Here is a 20,375-nt window from a genome sequence, read left to right as displayed (position 1 = left end):
CTGCTCTACCAGCAGCTGCCAGGCCAGGACTGACAGAGTGAGGCAAGCGGTCAGAGCACTGGGGGAAGGCTGCCTGGCCAGGGCCAATGGCCTTAGGGCTAGCTGCCTAGCCAGTAGCTGCAGGGTTGGGGGCCCCCTGCCCAGTTACTTGAGGCAGTTGCAGAGCTGGAAGCCAACTGCAGCGGGGCCAGGAGTAGGTGGACATCTGCCCGGCCAATGCCAGCAAATTTGATTATCTGGCACCCCACATTCCCCAGAGGTGCCAGATAATAAAGCTTATACTGTATACATATATATCCAGGTGCGCATGTGTGCAAACAGATTTACAGAACATAATTACAATTTCAAAGCTCCTTGCTCTGTTTATCATAATGAGGAGACAAACCCAAGTCTGTCATATTTAGCATTCATGAAGAACAACTTAGTTACATCTTAAAATTGAAACAAACGTAAACTATCAGATATTGATGGAGGAAAGAGTAGAACCTAAGCTGAAAAGAAACTTTGCAATAATTTCAGACTACAGTTGTGGCACTCTGTATTAAAGAAGAGCCTGGTGATTAGGACCTGAAGTTGATATTGTATCTTACCTGTCGGCAAGGTAAATGACCAAATAATGGTTTATCTTCATCAGCTAAAATTTGTTCTGCAGAAGGAGAAGGTAAAACAAAAAAAAAAACCAAGTTTCAGTGCTGTAAATTTAAATAAGTATCTGAAAACCTCTTGCCAACATACAGTTGGCTTCACTAGAAACAAAACGTTACCTATTGTTTGTATTGTGTAAGCACAGCTACCCCAGCACATTATGGGTACACGCTGATCTTCTTCATTTGGATGCACCTTCAATCCCACTTTGTATGTTGCCGTACCAAATGTTGTCAGCATCTCTTTAATGCTTTCAGAATACAGACTCCTGAGAACAGACAGGTATTGGGTTATTGATAGGTTTTAAAAGTTGTCACCATCACAGCAGAAGTCTATTCTGATAACAGGCAAATTAAACATCAAGTTGAAGCATAATGTCTGAAAGTTTTGATTTATGCAAAGTTGTCAGATTTTTGGACCATATCTTGCTTACCTTACTCAAGCAAGCAAGCTGCTAACTGAATCAGGGGTGAGGAACCATTTTTGGGTCAGGGACCAACAGGAAAAAAAAATTAAGTCAGGGACACATGAAAATGAGATGCAAAAAAACCCACAAAACCCACAACCCTTCATTGATGTGGCGCCTGACTGACATACTTCACTCCCCTCATGCTCCAGCAGCACGGGAAGTGGGGTGGAGAAGAGGGTACTGAGGTTCAGAGCTTCCCCATGGCCAGATGAACTTTTTTGGTCCGACTCAGGTCCCCAGAAATGGGAGCTTCAGAGTTCAACATGCAGGACGGGGCTGCTGGGGAGGTGGTTTGGGGTCTGGGTAGGAGGGAGGGTACAGGACTGGGATGTGGGAGGGTGCCTGGGTTCTGGATGGAAGGGAAGATGGAGGAACAGGCTAAGGGTGAATGGTCTGGACACAAGGGAGGGTGCATGAGTGGTCTGGGCACAGCAGTGGTGGGTTCAGAAAAGGGCTGAAAGTGAGGGGTCTGGGCATGAGGGAGGGTGTAGGATCAAGGTGGAGGTGGTCTGGGTAAGAGAGGAATGCAAGAGTAGGCTGGGGGTGAGGAGTGTCTGGGTGATGTGGAGCACTTACCTCTGCATGCTGCTGTTCTGTCCTCTGCCTAGGAGAATGGCAGCACAGAGAAATGCTCCCTAGAGAAAGGCTTTTCGCCTGCTGTTCACAGGCTCCTCCTGAGCCAAAGGTTCCCCACCCCTGAACTAAATAGTCCTGTTTGAGTGAATACTAGAAGAAGGATTTGGCATTTTTTTGCTATTTTAAACAGTTTGTGCCATGCACTTAGGCAATCAGTTTTTAGCTGTCTGTATTAGACTAGAATTTTACATATTTGTATAGGACTAATCAGATTCTGCCCTCAATACATTCAGATGGAATATAGTTAAGACTATATAGAAGTAATATATGCCAAATTGAAGGGAAAAAATTTTCAAATCAATTTCCCATTAAAGAAACAAGAGCTGTTACACAAACAAATGTTTCCAGAATCTGGATCCTGGAAATTGTATTTTAATACATTAATGAGTTCACAACTTAGCAATTTAAAAAACACATATTTGGAGAATTTTGAAGTATGTCTGAGGCTGCTTCTACACCTTCACTCTTCTGTCAGAGATGCCATGGTAATGAGACAATTCGAAGCAGGCTAACGTGCATATTCAGGGCTTCATTAGCATAATGGCAGCCAGGCAAATTTCCAATGGCAGACTTTGAATTGCAGATTGACAGTGTAGATGGGGGCAGCTTCGAAATAAGCGCTCCACTTCGACATGCCCTTACTCCGATCTAGTTCCGTGGGAGTAAGAGGAAGTTGAAGTGGTGCGCTTATTTTGAAGCTGCTCCCCATCTACACTGTCAATCTGCAATTCAAAGTGCAGACTTCGAAATTCATGTGGCCACCATTATGCTAATGAAGCCCTGAATAATGCCCCATTAGCCTGCTTTGAATTGCCTTATTACCATGGCACCTCCCATGGGTGGGGGGAGAGTGTGTAGAAGCAGCCTGACTTAGACATTCACAATTATTATGAAATCAAGTTTAACCTCGGCAATGGAGTAATATATATCTGATTACATACCCATGAGTTTTGGTGTACCTAGCTTTACACAAAGAAAACATACTGCCATGGATATGGGGAACTATACGGGTATCTGAATCTGATCCAAATGTGGCAGTGCAAAAGCAGTGCTGTCACATGATCAATATTCGACATAAGCTCATCTACTCTAATGAACGTATGATTCAAAGTTCTTTAGCTCATTCAGTAGAAGCCCTACAGTACACAAATATACCCCTGCCATATCATAGAAGTATGAATAATTTTTAAAGATGGAATACATACTTTGGTTGGAAGTCTGGCCTAAATCCTTTAGGCAGCTGTACCTCATCCATTTTTTCTGTGTTACCACAAGAATTATCTGTATAAAAAAGTCCAATAAACCCTGTAATTATGAATTCATCTGTATATGAATTTTACTGCTCATGAAAGTCGCAGACTGACAATAGAAACTGAAGTTCCAAATTCTTCAGAATAATTAGCACGGTCAATGGTTATGTAACTTCCATCACGTTTTTTTTTTTTTACTAACACCATCTCAACTCTGCTATGGAAGGACCAGCTGTATGGAAAGTGTTAATTCAACCTTCACTGCTGTATAATTCACTGCTCTGCTACTGAAACTAAAAACATGGTTGCCATCTAGATCAGTTGTGACGTGGAGCTGGTACACTAAGAACTAAACGGAGACCACCCATGTTAATTCACATAGGAGCAGTTATCCAATGAGTTTTTCTGAAAGTTCTATCAACCTGATCTAGCTTCAAATAAAATACTAGGAATTAAAAGCCTCCATATCTCATTGACAAGCTGTGGAATCTCTTTTCAGTGACAACATTTCCATAATTCAGCATATACAATATATAAAATATTAGATCTTCAGACTTACTAGCAGTTTTTTCATCCCAAAGTACATATAATGCTTTGATTTGCTGGGATATTGTTCTCGTCCATTGAGCTAGATTTGGTTGGTCAGAAAAATCTAACCTGTCAAAAGACAGAATACATACATTCTTTAAAAATTAAACAATTTCAGAATATATATTGTGTTCTCTTACTAAAAAAATAATTTGCATAATTTCTCCCATGTTAGGGTAGGCATGAAATTTGAGAAAAACCATCAGCTATTACAATTATAGGAGAAAGTTGGAGGGGGGAGGAGAAACATAATTACACTTCAAAACGCAATGAACCATCACCATATGCTATCGTGACCTTTTTTTAAAGGGCATGGGTAATTTTTTTTAAAAAACCTGAAACAAAGTCCAGGTCCCCAGTGGTACAGAATATCTGGTCCACATATAGGCTATTTTGAGCTACTTATTCTTCCTATATTCTTCAGTCCAGCATCTAATAAGTTTGCTAAAATCTCATATCCCTCATCTGGAATATCCAAACTCACTATAATGGCTATATCATTCAACAACTCTTCCAAAGTACCTCTCTCTACTTGGTTATCAACAGGAATTACTGAAATTCACAAATCTGAGAACTTAGGATCTCCATAGAGATATTAGTTTCAAAAGAATCAAAAATTTTATTTCTGAAATATTGTTATAATTAGTAATATTTGCAACTTCCCAAAAATGGATAGCACGCCAGTTCTCAAAAGTCTCTTGTTCCAAGTTGTGAGGAAACAGTTTTGTCATTTTCCCTGTAAAATGTACTTGCCATGAGAAATAAGCCAGAATTCGAGGAGGAGGATAGATGACAACTAATGCCCATGACAGAGTTTGGTTGGGTGTGGTGGACTCTACTCTGCAACAGCACATCTTTTTAATGTGGTTCTAACCTCTTAATCTGATAATTATTGATGTTTGCTCAACTACAAGGTTCTGGCACATGCCACTGTGCTACAAAGATCTTCCACAAGAGGCTTCTTCTAAAACCCAAACAAGAATTTATCAGGTTACTGTTAAAAATGTTTATTATATACCAGAACTTGTGTAGCTGAAAAGTTTTGAACTTATATGTGCATCTCAGTAGGTAATAGAAAACTTTCAATGGATAAGGACCAAAACAATACTTGTGGATTTTATAAAGAACTTTCTGTATGAAGTCTCTCTGAATAAAAGTGATTTTACATAAATATCTTTTTTCAAAGTCACAAAATTATTATAAAGGCTAAACAGATAAACAGTACTGTAATCTACAGGAAAGTCACCCATCACTATTGGTTCTATCTGCTCTGATAACATTCAATCTGGAGAAGCTCAACAATTAATTGTCATGTGGAGACAGTACATTGCAAGAGAGGCTGAAGATGACAGCTTTGTGTCTTCCCCTGATTTGTTGGGACTTCCACTAAAGCAAAATTTAGTTTTTATCATGCAGAGGGACAATGATGTAGTTCACTATCATCAGTAACTTTTATGGCACCCTAGCAAATTCACAGTCCATTTTGGAAAATTTCACATAACCTTCTTTTTTATAAAAAGGAAGTGGCATTATTTCAACTACTGAACTATGAAAGTTTACAGTTTCATAATTGTAGGGTAACTGGTCCAAAACAAAGCTATGGAAGTTGCACAAATTTTTGAGGAGGAGAGGTATTGCTGTACTACTACTACTTACTTTTACATTATTGTTGGGGAGGTGGGGCAGGAGGGCACTGCCTTCAGAGCTGAGTGCTGAGCCAGCAGGTGCTGTTCTCCAGCTGCTCAGCTCCAAAGGCAGCACAGAAGTGAGACTGACAATACTGAGATCTTCTTAGGGATCAGGACCCCCAAGCTGAAACACACTGGTTTCCCCTTTGAAATCTGCAGAGTATCGGGTAAATGCACAAAAACGACATGATTTTAAGAGGTGCGGGGGAGATGAGACTTCAAAGTCTGTGAAGCATTTTTCATGGCCATGAAGTTGGTAAAGCCCTACTTATAACAACTTAGGTGACCACAAAGTTTCTGTGCTATCCGAAAAGTGATTAAGAACTGCAGGTTTGCGACAGAGTGCTAGCCAACAGCAGCTGCAGCACTAATTAATAACTCTGAAACAGATCTTATAAAGAAGACCCATGCCTAACTGTGAGCTTGAGGAGAACTAAGAGGGTAATTAGGTCATTACACAGATGACACGAAAGACAGAAGACAGAAATGGCAGGGAAGGAAACAAAGAGAGAAATCACTTGTCTTTGCTTGCCTCAGGATCTAAGGGCTTCTTTTGACTACAAGGATGAGGCTACACACTGGATAAAGATAGTAGAACTAAATATTGTAAACAAATGGCACCAGGTGTTTTATCAGCAAAGAAGTCTCTGATCTGTTTGAGGATTTGAACAGAGAGAAGATGGTGAACTGTGCCACATGGTTGAAGATTAATATTTCATGCTTATAACTTGCAATAAATTTATGTACAGGGCATTTATGTCCAGCAGTATGTGCTTACTAAAATAAGCAACTAAAGCAAGAACCCACCATGCCCTACTCAATAATATAATGGAATTGGAATATAAGATTTAACAAGAATAAATTCAAGTTGTTCTGGAGGTCTGTTTACTAACTGGGCTGTTAAGGGGAAATGCTTAGGGTCTGAGAGATCATATCAAGTGGAAAATTCTACACAAAAACACGCAGACAATAATGAATAGTAACAGAGAGGTAGCCATGTTAGTTTGTATTCTAACAGAACAAAAACAGCAGTGCTACATGACTGCCGTTTTGTATTTTTCAGGCAATAATGAGTCTCCTCCCCAATAGATGGAGGGAAGACTCTACTCTTTGGTGCTCAAAAGCAGTTATTCTTTCCTTTCTGCACCCACCTTTCACCACACGCTCACCTTCCTCACAGGTTTTTCCTTCCTTTCCCCTTTCCTTCCATACCCATTTTCCTTCTACCTTCAATTTCCTTCCTGCCCCTTCCTTTCCTCCTGACTCCAATCAGTCATCCTTCCTGCCACACGCCAATCTTCTTCTCTGCCCTCCACACATTCCTCTATCACAACAGTCTTCCTCATTTCCCTATCCCTCTATACTTGTGTAACTTCCAAATCAAACATGCAAGATGTAACTATCTTGACTGAAGAAAAGTGTGGTATTAGTTTCAGATAATCACAATTATGGGAAATGGTGACAACTGTGAAAAGTTCAAGTTTCAGAAGAAAAAGAATCTGCTGTTCCTGAGATGAGCAGCTTTTTAAAAGTGTTACAAGACTCACTGTAACAATGTAAGTTGGCAATTCTGCAGTCCATTGACTATGTTTTAATTCATATTCCGGTTCCATTGACAATAAAGCATTTAAAATTGTTTTAAGTACATATGCATTCTAACCTTGCAAACATTTGCATCTGACATTGTACTTATATGCAGTTCTGTCAAGAAGCATGCGCACAATTGGGCTCTGATTCTTTAGATTACACACCTTAATTATAAATTTGATTCAAGGGTTGGATTTCTCCATGTAGTTAACACAGATACTTATAAAAGGAAACTGACCTGTTAAATAAACCTCTTGGTGGAGGAAGCAGAGGAATAACAGTATTGCTTAGGCATTCACATAGAGGGCAAAGGAATTCACCATTTTCTACATCATAACTTGTATGCACACGTAATCTTTGTTGTCTTCGTTGTTCCTTTGCTTGAACAGCATCAAAATACCTTTGGAAAAATATACTAATTTAGTGTCATATCAGTAAAACTGCATTATAAGGTATAAATCAATATGTATGCTGACATGGTTCCCAGACCTATATAAGAAACTTATTTAAAATACAAATATGGGATACAAAGAATTATATTAACGTGAAAGGCTGAATTGCTAGCTCGAAACAAGAACAAAAGCCCAAAAAAGGTCAGCCCATTGAACCTCAAAATCACTTTAAGAGTCTTTTCACGTTTAAAGATCAAGATTTTCAAGGTTAAACAAAAAGTAAGTATGACTGTAAGAAGAAGGGTATTGGGAGAATCCCAGTCTCCTGGTTTACTCAGAAAAAAACAGTTTAACAATCAATAGCACCTCTTCACTCTTTACGAAAATTTGTTCACAATTTTGTTGTCCATTGCCAGAGAAACCGAAATACTAAGTTTTTATACAATAGTAAGTGCTCCAGAACTCAAAGTACCAAAGTCCAAACACAGAACTCCATCCTGAGAGCAGTGTGGGAGTCTGCCTACTCAGAGTAGCAGAAACTGTAGTAAGACGAACGCCTAAGCCCATACAGCTCAGACCTCACCTGAGGCCTAAGACCTACCAACAATGGACAAAATATAGATCAAACCTAAGCTGTGAGCAAGAGGCAAGCCCCTGAGAACACAACATGATACAAACAGGGCTGAGAGTACAAAATAATAATTGGTAATCAGCTCAGGTACAGAACAATAATTGGCAGAAGTTTAAATCACAAGGTACCATCAGTTCATTAAAAAAAATCCTTGGTGCTTACTCCTCACAGATACAGTGGATTAAGCTAAATAAGAGCGGGGCACTTATTCCCAAGTAAGTTTCTGATAAAGGTTATACATGGGATCTTATAATGAAATAAATTCTCTAGAATAGCTTTTTCAATAGATTTCCAAGTACAGACAAGCACTTACAAACTGCCCGTTATCTTTATCTGTGAAAGTCTTTTTCTGATTATAAGTTATGTTCTAATCAAGAAACAGAAGCAATGCATTAGGATTTGTGACTAAACAAACTAAAAAAGTTCCATATTTGAATACACTAATCTTGCAGCAAGATGTACCAGCAAAAATAGTAGCCTAGCAAAATTAAAGAACAATTCAAGGAAATACGGACATCCTGCAAACAGAGAAAAGACTATCTTGCACAGATAAATTATTCATGGCAAATTATTTGATCACTTCCAAATTAAGTAAGAATCCAAACACACTTTAAAACTGTCAAGCATGTATAATTTCAGGATGTATATTTAATATTATGGCAATGTCCTACCATCATACAAACACTATTTACACTAGAAGGTAAGTCTTTAAACTTGTAAGTGGTAAACTATTTTTTATGTAGTAACAACATGCACATAAAGTTCCTTCTCAGTATGACAACTCATCAAGAGGACAGATGTTAAACTATGATTTCCAATAAACCCTGTTTGCAATGTAATTTGATGGTTTCTCTCTTTGATATCCTTATTAGCCTGTAACATTATTTATAGCTAAATTATGTATTTGAAATCCAATTCTTCTACTGAAGTAAATGTTAAGACTCCAACTGGTATCAGTTTCAGAAGGACTGGGCCATTTATGTCTAACTGAAAATAAAGTTCACTTTTGCAAACTCATGGCCATTACCTTTGCCAACAGTGGGCGTGCATAATATGTCCACAGCTACCCGTGTGTGTTCCACATGATAAGTCAGGATGCATGAATAATGGGTCATATTTTTCTGTGTAAAAACAAACAGTTTTGCATTTAATTTTTTCTGTCATAAAACAAATATTTCTAACACTAAAATATTAACATGTGTAATTTACATGCTTTATTGAACTTTAATAAAGAATCACCTTTTTATTACTCCTTTAAGAAAGTCATTTTAAAGCATACTACATACCCCTACCAATATATGTTTTAGCTAGGTCATTTGAAACACAGATTAAAGGCTCAGTTATAAATACATAATACTAAGCTATTAAAATGAAATTACTAACAAACAGGCCCCAAATTTCAGAGGCAATGAACAGAAGCAGTACCCATGAAGCTCAAATAGAATTTTGTGTGCTCAGCACCCCTGAAAAAAAATCAGGCCTACATAACATTATTAATCTTATCTAAGTAGACTAGAAAGGTGTGATGTGGCACAGAAAATAATTCTGTGTATTTGCATACATGTAATATGAGCAGAACACTTCAGATGAAGCAATTCCCGTCAACCATAAAATGAGCTATTCCAGAACAGTCTTGAAACCAAAGTGGTTTTTCTGTGTTTCTCTACCAAAAAGAATCAAATATGAAAAACAATTTGTATGGAGAAATATATCTTATACGGATTACACAATGTCAACTATACACATTAAATGAATTGCTGCCAAATGTTTAACATAAATCAAGCTACAGAACAACTGATGTATGTGCTAGTTATAGCCAAACATAATACAGCTTTACTGGCTGAAGCACCTATGAAACTAAGCTGGTAAGTCTGCTAACAAGACTCATTAATAGTGAGAGGTCTGTTTGAAATGTTGGTGCAGCTAGCTCCAGCCACATGGGGTGAAACCACTGAGGCCAGAAACAATTCAGGCTCAATTTTTTGATAGCCGTGAAAATTCTAACATCTGTCAGAATTTTTGCTTACCACACTTAGTAACTGAATGAAGCAAGTGTGTGTTAAATGTTTCTTTCAGTCAATTAGCAAGGTCTAAATGTTACTGAACACTGCACATTGCTCTGCTGTACACAAATCCACATTTTGGATGTTCAGTCACTATAAATGAAAAGCTAACATAAGGGTGTCACTTACACCATAGTGAAGTTTGAGAATTCCTGACCTTTACCAAACCATTAGTAACAGAGAGATAGCCGTGTTAGTCTGTATTCTATCAAAAACAAAAAAGCAGTCAAGTAGCACTTTAAAGACGAATAACTGTGGTTGAGGAAATTACAAAACATTGGACAACTTCCTAACAACAACCATCCTTGCCACCATGGATGTAGAGGCTCTATACACTAATATTCCACATGAAGATGGATTACAAGCAATCAGGAATATCATGCCTGACGTCACCACAGCCAGTCTGGTGTCTGACCTCTAACTTTGTTCTCACCCACAATTACTTCTGATTTGGGGACAATTTATACCTCCAGATTAGTGGAACTGCTATGGGCACCCACATGGCCCCACAATAAGCTAATATATTTCCGGCTGACTTGGAACGATTCCTCAGCTCTTGTCCCCTTTACCCCTCCTTTATTTACGATACATCAATGACATCTTTATCATTTGAACCCATGGTAAAGATACTCTAGAAGAATTCCACAGAGACTTTAACAATCTGAACCCCACCATCAACTTATGCCTTGACCACTCCACGCAAGAGATACATTTCATGTACACTACAGTACAAATCAATGATGGCCTGATCAGCACCACACTCTACTGGAAATCCACTGACCGCTATACTTACCTACGTGCTTCTAGCTTCCATCCTACACGCACAAGATCCATCGTTTACAGTCAAGCCCTTGGGTACAATTGCATCTGCTCTGATCCTACTGACAGAGACCAAAAACTACAAGATACCTATCAAACTTTCTTAAACGTGAATTACCCACTGCGAGAAGTCAAAAAACAAATCGACAGGGCCAGACAAATATCCAGAAACCAACTACTCCAAGATAGGCCCAAAAAAGCCAACAACAGAACACCACTGGCCATTACCTACAGCCCCCAACTCAAACCACTCCAACACATCATTAAAAACCTACAACCTATCCTTAATCAGGATGCCACACTCCAGAAGGCCCTAATTGACAAGCTTGTTCTCTCCTATAGACAACCTCCCAACCTTGAGGATTCTCACCAGCAACCACAGGCTATACCACAATACCACCAATCCTGGAACTTTTCCTTGCAATAAGCCCTGTTGCCAGCTTTGTTCACATGGCTATTCTGGAGATACCATCACTGGACCTAACCACCAAAACAAAAAAGCAGTCCAGTAGTACTTTAAAGACTAACAAAATAATTTATTAGGTGATGAACTTTCGTGGGACAGACCCATTTCTTCAGATCAGATCTGCTGCTGATCTGAAGAAGTGGGTCTGTCCCACGAAAGTTCATCACCTAATAAATTATTTTGTTAGTCTTTAAAGTACTACTGGACTGCTTTTTTGTTTTGATAGCATATAGACTAGCACGGCTATCTCATTGTTACTGTTCAACATGCATGGACCTAACCATGTTATTCACAGAATCACGGGCACATTCTCCTGTTCCTCAGTTAACATCATATATGCCATCATGTGCCAACAATGCCCACGCACCATGTATATAGGACAGACTGTAAACACTCTTCGACAAAGAATGAACAGACACAAAACAGACATCAAAAAACTCCTAACTCACAAACCTGTCAGCCAGCACTTCAATGGAGTGTGCCATTCTGTTAATGACCTGAAAGTCTGTGTTTTACTGAAAAGGAACTTCAACAATCATTTACAGAGAGTGCTCAGAATTCTCATTTATATTCAAATTGGACACATTAACACGTGGTTTGAACTGGGACAACAACTACCTGATCCTTTATAAGGACTCTTTTACATACTTTGTTTTATCTAACTCTTGACCTCCCCACCCCACACCCTGCTCCTGCCGTCCCTCTGCTCTTCTGATTTGCCAATCTTGATAATTTTTGGACCTCTGTGCTTTATATATATTGAGTCTGTTCTGGTATGGCTATGATCTGAAGAAGTGGGTCTGCCCACAAAAGCTCATCACCTAATATATTATTTTGTTAGTCTTTAAGTGCTACTTGATTGCTTTTTTTGTTTCAAACCATTAGTAGAGTTGGCACTGTAACTAAATTTCAGTACTATGTCTTAATTTATTACAGCATTTTTTGTTTCAGGATCTATCACACAGTGGGGTATTTTTGCTAGACCTAGCACTATCAGGCTTCTTGTTATACCAAAAATAGGGATGAAATAAAAACATGGGACTAATATCTGAAAGCCACTGAAGAATGGCTTGGATAGACAAACTTACATAATTGGAAAACATTTAATGGGTTCACATGCACAAACCTTTTAATAATCACTTGTATATAAAAGAGAAGCAATATGGATGTATTGGAGCTTATTCCCAGTACTCTACCTATGAAAATATAAAACACCTTCACCTAACACACCCATCACATGACCAGATTTTTATATTGGTCTGGAAGCCATTTTAATTCCCAGTGTGGCTACTAGCCCCAAATATTGTGCTGGGAGACTGTGAAGTGTCTAATGAAAGCTCATGATGCCCTGAATCTATGTATACTACTTATGTATCTGTATTACGTCTGTAGGTAAAGTTATAGATTTTAAGCTATGTAGCTGTGTTAGAAAATGTTTGTGCACTAAGCTTCACAATAGGAGGTGTGAACTCAGCCCCAGCCAGGATTAATGGACTATAAACAAAGGCTCAGACAGTCAAATCCACATCCCAGATGCTTGGGACTTGTCAACAGGATGCAGCCCATTGGTCCAGGATGCAGCCCATTGAACTGAAACAAAAGAACAGGTCCATCTCAGAAATTGGAGGTTGTCTCCTAGGATTCATCCAACGGCAGATTGCCACAACAGTCCACGTGAGGCAGGTGAAGGCAGATCCTCAAGGGAGTATTGCAAGAAGGGGCTTTGTCCTGGAACTCAAGAGGAGACCAGTGGTGTGGACTTAGCAGTGTCCATCTTGGATCTTTTGTCTTGTGGTCTCCAAGGGTCCATGTCCCAGCATGTGGATCCCAGCAGGCTAGATCTACAGTTCTCCAATAACTGAATCTATGTAACCTGAAATTAACTTTCAGAGACCTTCAAGACTAAGCAAACAACACTGATGGCCTTCATCAGCAGTCATAACTGATGTATGTAAAGTATTGCTTTAACAATTCTCTCTAACCCCATCTTTCATTTTTATTAATACATCTTTGGACACTTCAATCTAAAGACCTGGCAAGCATGTTGTTTTGGGTGAGATCCAAGTATATATTGACCAGGGTCTGGGGCTAGACTCTTTGGGGTCCAGAAGAATCTGTGCAGTATTGGGTGAAACAGACTTAAGAGCTTCTCACCTGAATTCAGGGGGTTATTGGTCTGGGCTGGTAGAGCAGCTGAGAAGTCTGTGGGTTTGCTTATGTAGCCTCTGGCTGGCAAGTGGGGCTGGCAGAGCTGCTGTTGTGGCTGGTTGGATTTACCTTACTGAGAAGGAAATCCCAGCCTGGGGCAGTAAGTAGCCCAGTTTTTAATCAAAGGTACCCTGAATTGATTTCTCTAGCTGCACCCAGAAACCCCATCCTATTCACAACACCTCCATTCTCAACAACTGAATTTTTAAGTGACTAACATGAGCTGATTTGCAGAACACGTACAGCTGCCAATGTATGTATTCCTATTGGTGGTGCACATGCCATGGTGCACATACTTCATTCCACACATGGTTAGAAAAAGTTACAGGGTACATGAGTGGAAGTGCTTTAGATATTATACTGTCTGTTTCCTAGCGCCTATCTATTGGATTATGTTCCTGACAAAGTCAGTGAGCATTTTGCCATGAACTACAATTGACAGGTTGCACACAATTATAATGAACTAATGAAAGGGGGCACAGTAGAACATATCTGCTTCAGAATAAGAAATAGGGCAGATACAGATGATTCTTTCAAAATGTTATAGCAAAAATATGAATAAAAAAAAAAAAAAAAACAAAACTTACCAGGATCCTGAATAACTTTGTTCCGGTTTTTAGACAACACAGTAGATCTCTGAACAAATGCTGCCAAGACCATAGCCCTGCTGTCCACTTTAACCTCTTGTTCTTCTTGACACAATATACAGGTAACAACTTGTCTCCGTTCAGTAACTCTAGTTTGCTTTGGACCCAAAGCTGTAAGCTTCGTATCTGAAACTGTAGGACTGAGATCAAATTATACTAGTGAGTACATTATTTGGACTTTTTAAAAAAAATTAAATAATACTTTATGTTTTATTAGTTTACTGGAGCAGTTTTATGTTCATTCATTTTCATTTTGTAAATATGTCATACATGCATCCATACACGTAACCCCAAAAACTGCCATACAACAATACATTTCAGAGATACCTTATATCATCCAGATGATGTGAAAATATTTTTTACTTTCTTGAAATTGTATTTTAACTATTGCCAGATTAAACTGAGTTAAACTCAAAATAATTAAAAGTAAGCTGAAGAAGTTAAATACTAGAGAGGTATATGCAAATCTCAGCCTAATTTGGTGGGTTTTTTCCCCCAAGTTTACATGTAGGGGGACAAAAGCCCATTATACCTCATAGACATGGGTTATGATTAAAGATAGAATCCCAAATTAAACTCTGAAAGCTTTGGTTTTTAGCCAACTTCATCTTCACAAATTACGTTTGTTAGCATAAGACGTCATTTAAACATTTTTAATATATATCAAAGAGGTAGCAGTGTTAGTCTACATCTTCGAGAACAACAAGCAGTCCTGTGGCACCTTATAGACTAACAGATATTTTGGAGCATAAGTTTTCAGAGGCAAAAAAAAGAAAAAAAAAGAAAAGAAAAGAAAAGGAAAGAAGTGGGTCTTTGCCAAAATATTTTTAATATGTTTTTTAAAACGGTCTATTGTTAGGTTTGGAATACTACATGCATGAATTCTTAAGTACTACCATAGAGTTTTATACATCTTGATTCAGACTAGATAATACAGAAGTGAGGCCTAATTTCCATACACTACCCCAATATAAATAAAGGCCAAACTTGTACTTTCCTAACTGTTGCCTAACTGCCTCAAATACCAAAGGCCACATGTTTTCCAGCTGCCACTCCTCCCCCTCTTCTGCTAAAAGCCCAAGTTACTCGAATTTATATCCTCAGCTGGTTACAAACAATTCTCCCCACTCCTCACCCTGCTATGTCCAAAACCAACTTTCTCTAGTATAATTAACCATGATGCTAGCCGTACTTCCTAAACAAGATTTTAAAAGTCAGACAGATTTTTTTGTCTGTTTAATCTTCTCAATCACATACAGATATTTAATGCAATTCTTCTGCAATCTTAGCAGTATGGAGAAAATAAGCACTCAGAATAAGCAGCAGCAAACGATTTAAAAGAGCTGGACAACTGTCACCTAAGAAAATAAAAATTTAGCTTTTGAGTTCAAATAGAAACACTAGAGCAGGGATCAGCAACCAAAATAGCAAGAAGAGACTTGTTTTCCAATTTGGTAAAAAACTCAATCATTCAAAAGCCACAATGCATGTGAATATGAGACAGGCCTTAATAAATAACATCAAACTATACTTTTTGTAATCCCTATTCTAAAAATAACGCACACACAATGATTTGTAATGTGATACACGTTTACTGCAAGAAATTCACAAACTTCTTGCATATTCTATTTCCTCACACTTCACATGTGTGTTTGTACCACGATCTTCCTGACTTTCACTCCCAAACCTTCTCTCTCTCTCTCTCTCTGGAGGACATTAAGGGGAGTTATCCAATGTTTCCAGATTACATTGTTTACAATTTAGAAATGAGCTGCTCACTTTGGGGCTTTCAGACATTCACTGTTTACTGAAAATAATAAATTTTTCTTAAACTTTGCAATTATAGTGTTGTGAGCCACAAAAGTCTTTAATGAGCCACATGCGGCTCCAGACCCCTGCACGAGAGGATTTGAAAGCACCAAAAGAGATTATCAACAGTCTCAAAGTTTTATTTAACGTGTTTTTCCTTTACCTATTATCAAGTACTTTGGAGGTTGAAGTAGCTAGTTCTTCTAAAGTCTGCTGAAAGAGTTCTTTGTTCTCATCAATGAAATGTCGCTGCATCTCAGACATCTGAGCCATGATCTTCTCTCTGCGCAGCCTGGCAATCTCAGCTTTTCGCTTCCTCTCAGCTTTGTCTTTATCTCGTGAGCCCTGTAATTTTAATCAGTTATTTTTTAAAACATATTGCAGTGGACCATAAACGATTACTAACATTTCAGTAACTGTTGTTCTTGAAGATGAGTTGCACACGTACATTCCAAAGTAGGTGTGCACACACCCCAAGTACAGTTGCTGGATTTTTATTTTTTTCCCCCCACGTAGTGGTATCCAGTGGGTCAGCTCTAGCACTCCATGGAGTCACATCTCATAGCATCAGTATAATAGGCCCTACCAACCATGCTCCACCTCAGTTTCTTCTTATCATCTTCCTCGGAGAGGGAATTGAGGATGGATTTTAGAAAAGACATGCGCAACGCAAATTAAAAAAGAGAGTTACAGAAGTAACCATTTGTTTCTTCTTCAAGTACATGCACATCAATTCCAGTGTAACTAGCTCACAACGCCTATGTCTACACTAGCCCCAAACTTCGAAATGGCCACGCAAATGGCCATTTCGAAGTTTACTAATGAAGTGCTGAAATGCATATTCAGCGCTTCATTAGCATGCGGGCGGCCGCAGCACTTCGAAATTGACGCGCCTCACCCCGACAGGGCTCCTTTTCAAAAGGACCCCGCCTACTTCGAAGTCCCCTTATTCCCATGAGCTGATGGGAATAAGGGGACTTCGAAGCAGGCAGGGTCCTTTTGAAAAGGAGCCCCGTTGGGACGAGCCGAACAGCGGCGAGGCGCATCAATTTCGAAGTGCCGTGGCCGCCCGCATGCTAATGAAGCGCTGAATATGCATTTCAGCGCTTCATTAGTAAACTTCGAAATGGCCATTTGCGTGGCCATTTCGAAGTTTGGGGCTTAATGTAGACACGGCCAATCAGTTGCACTGGTGGTGAGTTTGGAGATTAACAAGGAGTCAATTGTAACGCAACCCAGCCAAAGCAGGCATTGTCTCTTTCCTGTTATATAATGGTAAAATGTCACAGACATGTGAACTGACAGCCAAGTTGTAGCCTGATGATACTCTGAATTGGAACTTGTGCCAAAAAATTGGCAGAGCAAGCTTGAGGCCTTGTAAGAATTCACCATTAAGTTAGCTTGAAGGCACAATACCTGCGAACTTGTAGCATACTCTGTTACATGAAGTATTTCACAATGAGATTCTCTGTGTGGAAATGGGGAGACCTTTTGTTCTCTTGGATATTGCTACGAACATCTGAGGGGATCTGCAGAATGACTTGGTTATTTGTATGTAAAAAGAAAGGGCAAACCAAATGCCCAATGAACGGAGGCAGTATTCTTTTCTATTCACATGTGGCTTAGAGGGGAACACTGTCAGAAAAACTGCTTGATTGCAATGGAATTATGAGACCTCTTTTGGAAGGAATAATGAGCATAGTCTCAACTGAATCTATTCCTTGAAAAAGACCATATATGAGGATACAGAGGTGAAGGCTTTGCTCTCCAAAAAACACCTCACCAAATGATTCTCACCAGGAGAGATTAACAGCCTGCATGTTGCCCAAGGTTCAAAAGGGGGTCTGGTAAGCTTTGATAGGACATGGCTTAGATCTCACATCAATATGGGATTGTTAGGGTCTCATGGACTTGCTCCAAGCAAACCAGCTCCTCTAGATTTAACCATGGAGCTTACAAGCCATCAGAAAAAGGAACAAGAGGATTTGCAAGCCACAGCTTGTTTTGCCCCCTAGATATCAAGTGTAGAAGAAGCTGCAGAAGTACCACCAATTCCATAGCTAGAGGACAGAGATCCAACATTGCTTGGGCCACACTGGTGCTAGGAGGATAACCTGTGCACAGTCCCACTTGTCTTCACCAGAATCTCGTGAATCAGTGTCATAAGAGATACTATGTGGTACTGGTGCTTTGTCCACTACAACCAGAATGCATCTGCAAAGACCCTGGATTGTGACTTTTCAGGGAAAATTAGTGGCATTTCCCGTTGGTTCAGGTGTCAAACAGATTTATAAGGAAAGCCCTCCCCGCACCACTGGAAGATGCACTTCACAATGTCTGGGTTGAAAGACCTCTCAGGGTGAAATGAAAAATAAGACTGACAGCTGGTTTTGAGTCCCAGGAACATAGGCTGCCTCTGACTGATGGACAAAGAGCTCCCACAGGTAGGCTGCTTCCTGGCATAGGTGTGGGGGAAGAGAAGAACACACCCCACCATCCCCATTGATGTAGAAGATAGTTGTACTGTCCACCAAGATCTAAATGGATTTGCCTGTTGGATGAGGTAGAAACATCTGACAAGCTAGACATACTGACCTAAGTTCCCTGTCAATGTTCAGGGAGTGCACCTCTTGAGTACAAATAGCTTGGGTTTTAAGGGACTCAGATCGGCTCTCTATCCAAGTGCTGATATGTCATATACCAGAGACAAGGATGGCCAGGGATATGAGAAGAGTACCCCGGCGCACAAAATCTGGCTGTCCAACCATCCTGTCCGTAAGTCAAGGACCTATGCTGGAACTGTGAGCACAGTGTCCAGGTAATAGAAAGAGGGGGTGTAGACTGTGGTTAGACAGGCTCACAGAGGTTTGAGTCACAGCCTTATGTGTGGTATGACATTAGTGCATGACACCATGTAACCTAGAATATTCAGGCACTTTCACAGTGTTGCAATCTATGACCTTGAAGGGATACTATGAATGTAACAGAAGAACCAGTCATGTGGAAGTATAACCCTTCTTGCTCAGAGTCACACAGAGCTCCAATCAGCTCTATCTTTTAGAGTCAGGGTAGACATTTAACATTCTGGACATAAAAGAAGGCCCTCAGATAAGAAAAATAACAGCTTCCATTTGAACTCTGGATTGGCCCTTGATCATACATTCATCAATGTACAGGAACACGGGGACTCCATTCCCTCCTCCCTCCCCTCCCCCCTGCCTCGAGGAAGGCTGCTACTCTGTGAAAACCTGCAGGCCAGTTAACAGGTTGAAATGAAGCACTTCAAACTGGTAGTGGTTTCAGTCCGCTACAAACCTTAGGGAAACACCTGTAATCAGGAAAATTGAATTAGACCAAGGATGGCACACCAATCCCCAGGATCCAGGGAGGGAATGATGCAAATCAAGACAACCTTGCAGAACTCCAGGTTTTGGAAATATATTCATCAAGACATTGTAACCCACACACCTTCTGGGTATGGTATACTGTCCCACATAGTGGCAGCAAGCCCATTAACAGAGAGAATAATTTGGCTGCTCTACAGTCTTAGCTAATAGTCAGATACTTTTTAGCTCTTGCTCATGTTCTAAGCTCAAGAGATCCCAGGTTCAATTCCACCTGCAGATGACAGGGTCTGTCAACATTACAGCATCACAAGTCTAGAATAGGTTTGAGACTACCTTTGGCTTTCAGAATTAGGAATTAGCAGGATTAGAATCCCTTTCCTCTCAAGTGAACAGGAATCACTGACAATTTACACTTGAAGGAGTGACTGGACTACTCATTCCAACAGCGCCTATGTGAAGCGGATCCCTGAAGAAAGAGTGTGGGTAGAAAGAAACTAGATGTGTTTCCTGGCTGCAAGGAGAAGAGGGGAGCCAGGCTGCCCCTGGCTCCGGGCTCCCCTCCACTGGTTGGAGCCAGGAAACGGACCAAGGCCACTGCCCTGGTCAGTTTCCTGGCTCTGCAATGGAAGGGGAGCTGGGAGCTTATGGCTGGTCAGTCTCCCAGGACCCCTAAGCAGCGTGGAGTTGGGAACCAAGCAGCAGCCTAGTTCCCGGCTCCCTGCTGCTTGCAGGACCCAGGAAACTGACCGCCACATGGCTGGTCAGTTTCCTGAGCCCCACAAGCAGTGGGGAGATGTGAACCAGGCTGTGCCTGGTTCCCGGCTCCCCACCATTCTGGGAGCCGGGACCCAGGCTGCAGCCTGGTTACCATCTCCCCTTAAGTTGCACAAGAATTTGATTTACACAGAAGTTGCAGGTATACAACCCCCACATAACTTGAGGGTTTGCTATACACTAACGAAGAGAAAATGTATCAAGAAAAAGGATTACCCAGGCAATGAAGCTTCCAGTGACCATCACAGGCAGTAAGAATAATTGCTGGGAACCTGACTCCCTTAATGTTCCCTTTAATATTTAATAAAGTGTATTTTGCACATGGATGTTGTGTGCACTGAAGCATGTGTGCTCAC

At 40.1% G+C, this 20,375-nt stretch overlaps 1 protein-coding gene across 3 annotated transcripts in view; it reads right to left on the bottom strand.

Moving 5' to 3' along the window:
* The window catches only part of UBR2 (ubiquitin protein ligase E3 component n-recognin 2), a 112,441-nt gene that overhangs the window by 19,218 nt on the left and 72,848 nt on the right, over positions 1-20,375 (bottom strand). For all 3 annotated transcript variants that reach the window (XM_074989593.1, XM_074989592.1, XM_074989594.1), the window contains exons 29-36: positions 16,062-16,243; positions 14,030-14,229; positions 8,914-9,007; positions 7,102-7,263; positions 3,560-3,657; positions 2,956-3,031; positions 765-913; positions 591-646 (exon numbers count right to left, since the gene is read on the bottom strand). In XM_074989593.1, the coding sequence (XP_074845694.1) occupies positions 591-646; positions 765-913; positions 2,956-3,031; positions 3,560-3,657; positions 7,102-7,263; positions 8,914-9,007; positions 14,030-14,229; positions 16,062-16,243 (1,017 nt within the window). The remainder of the gene's footprint in view (positions 1-590; positions 647-764; positions 914-2,955; positions 3,032-3,559; positions 3,658-7,101; positions 7,264-8,913; positions 9,008-14,029; positions 14,230-16,061; positions 16,244-20,375) is intronic.

Source organism: Carettochelys insculpta, chromosome 3, assembly GCF_033958435.1.
Source record: "Carettochelys insculpta isolate YL-2023 chromosome 3, ASM3395843v1, whole genome shotgun sequence".
Taxonomy (NCBI): Eukaryota; Metazoa; Chordata; order Testudines; family Carettochelyidae; genus Carettochelys; species Carettochelys insculpta.
This window is presented reverse-complemented; position numbering and strand designations above follow the sequence as displayed.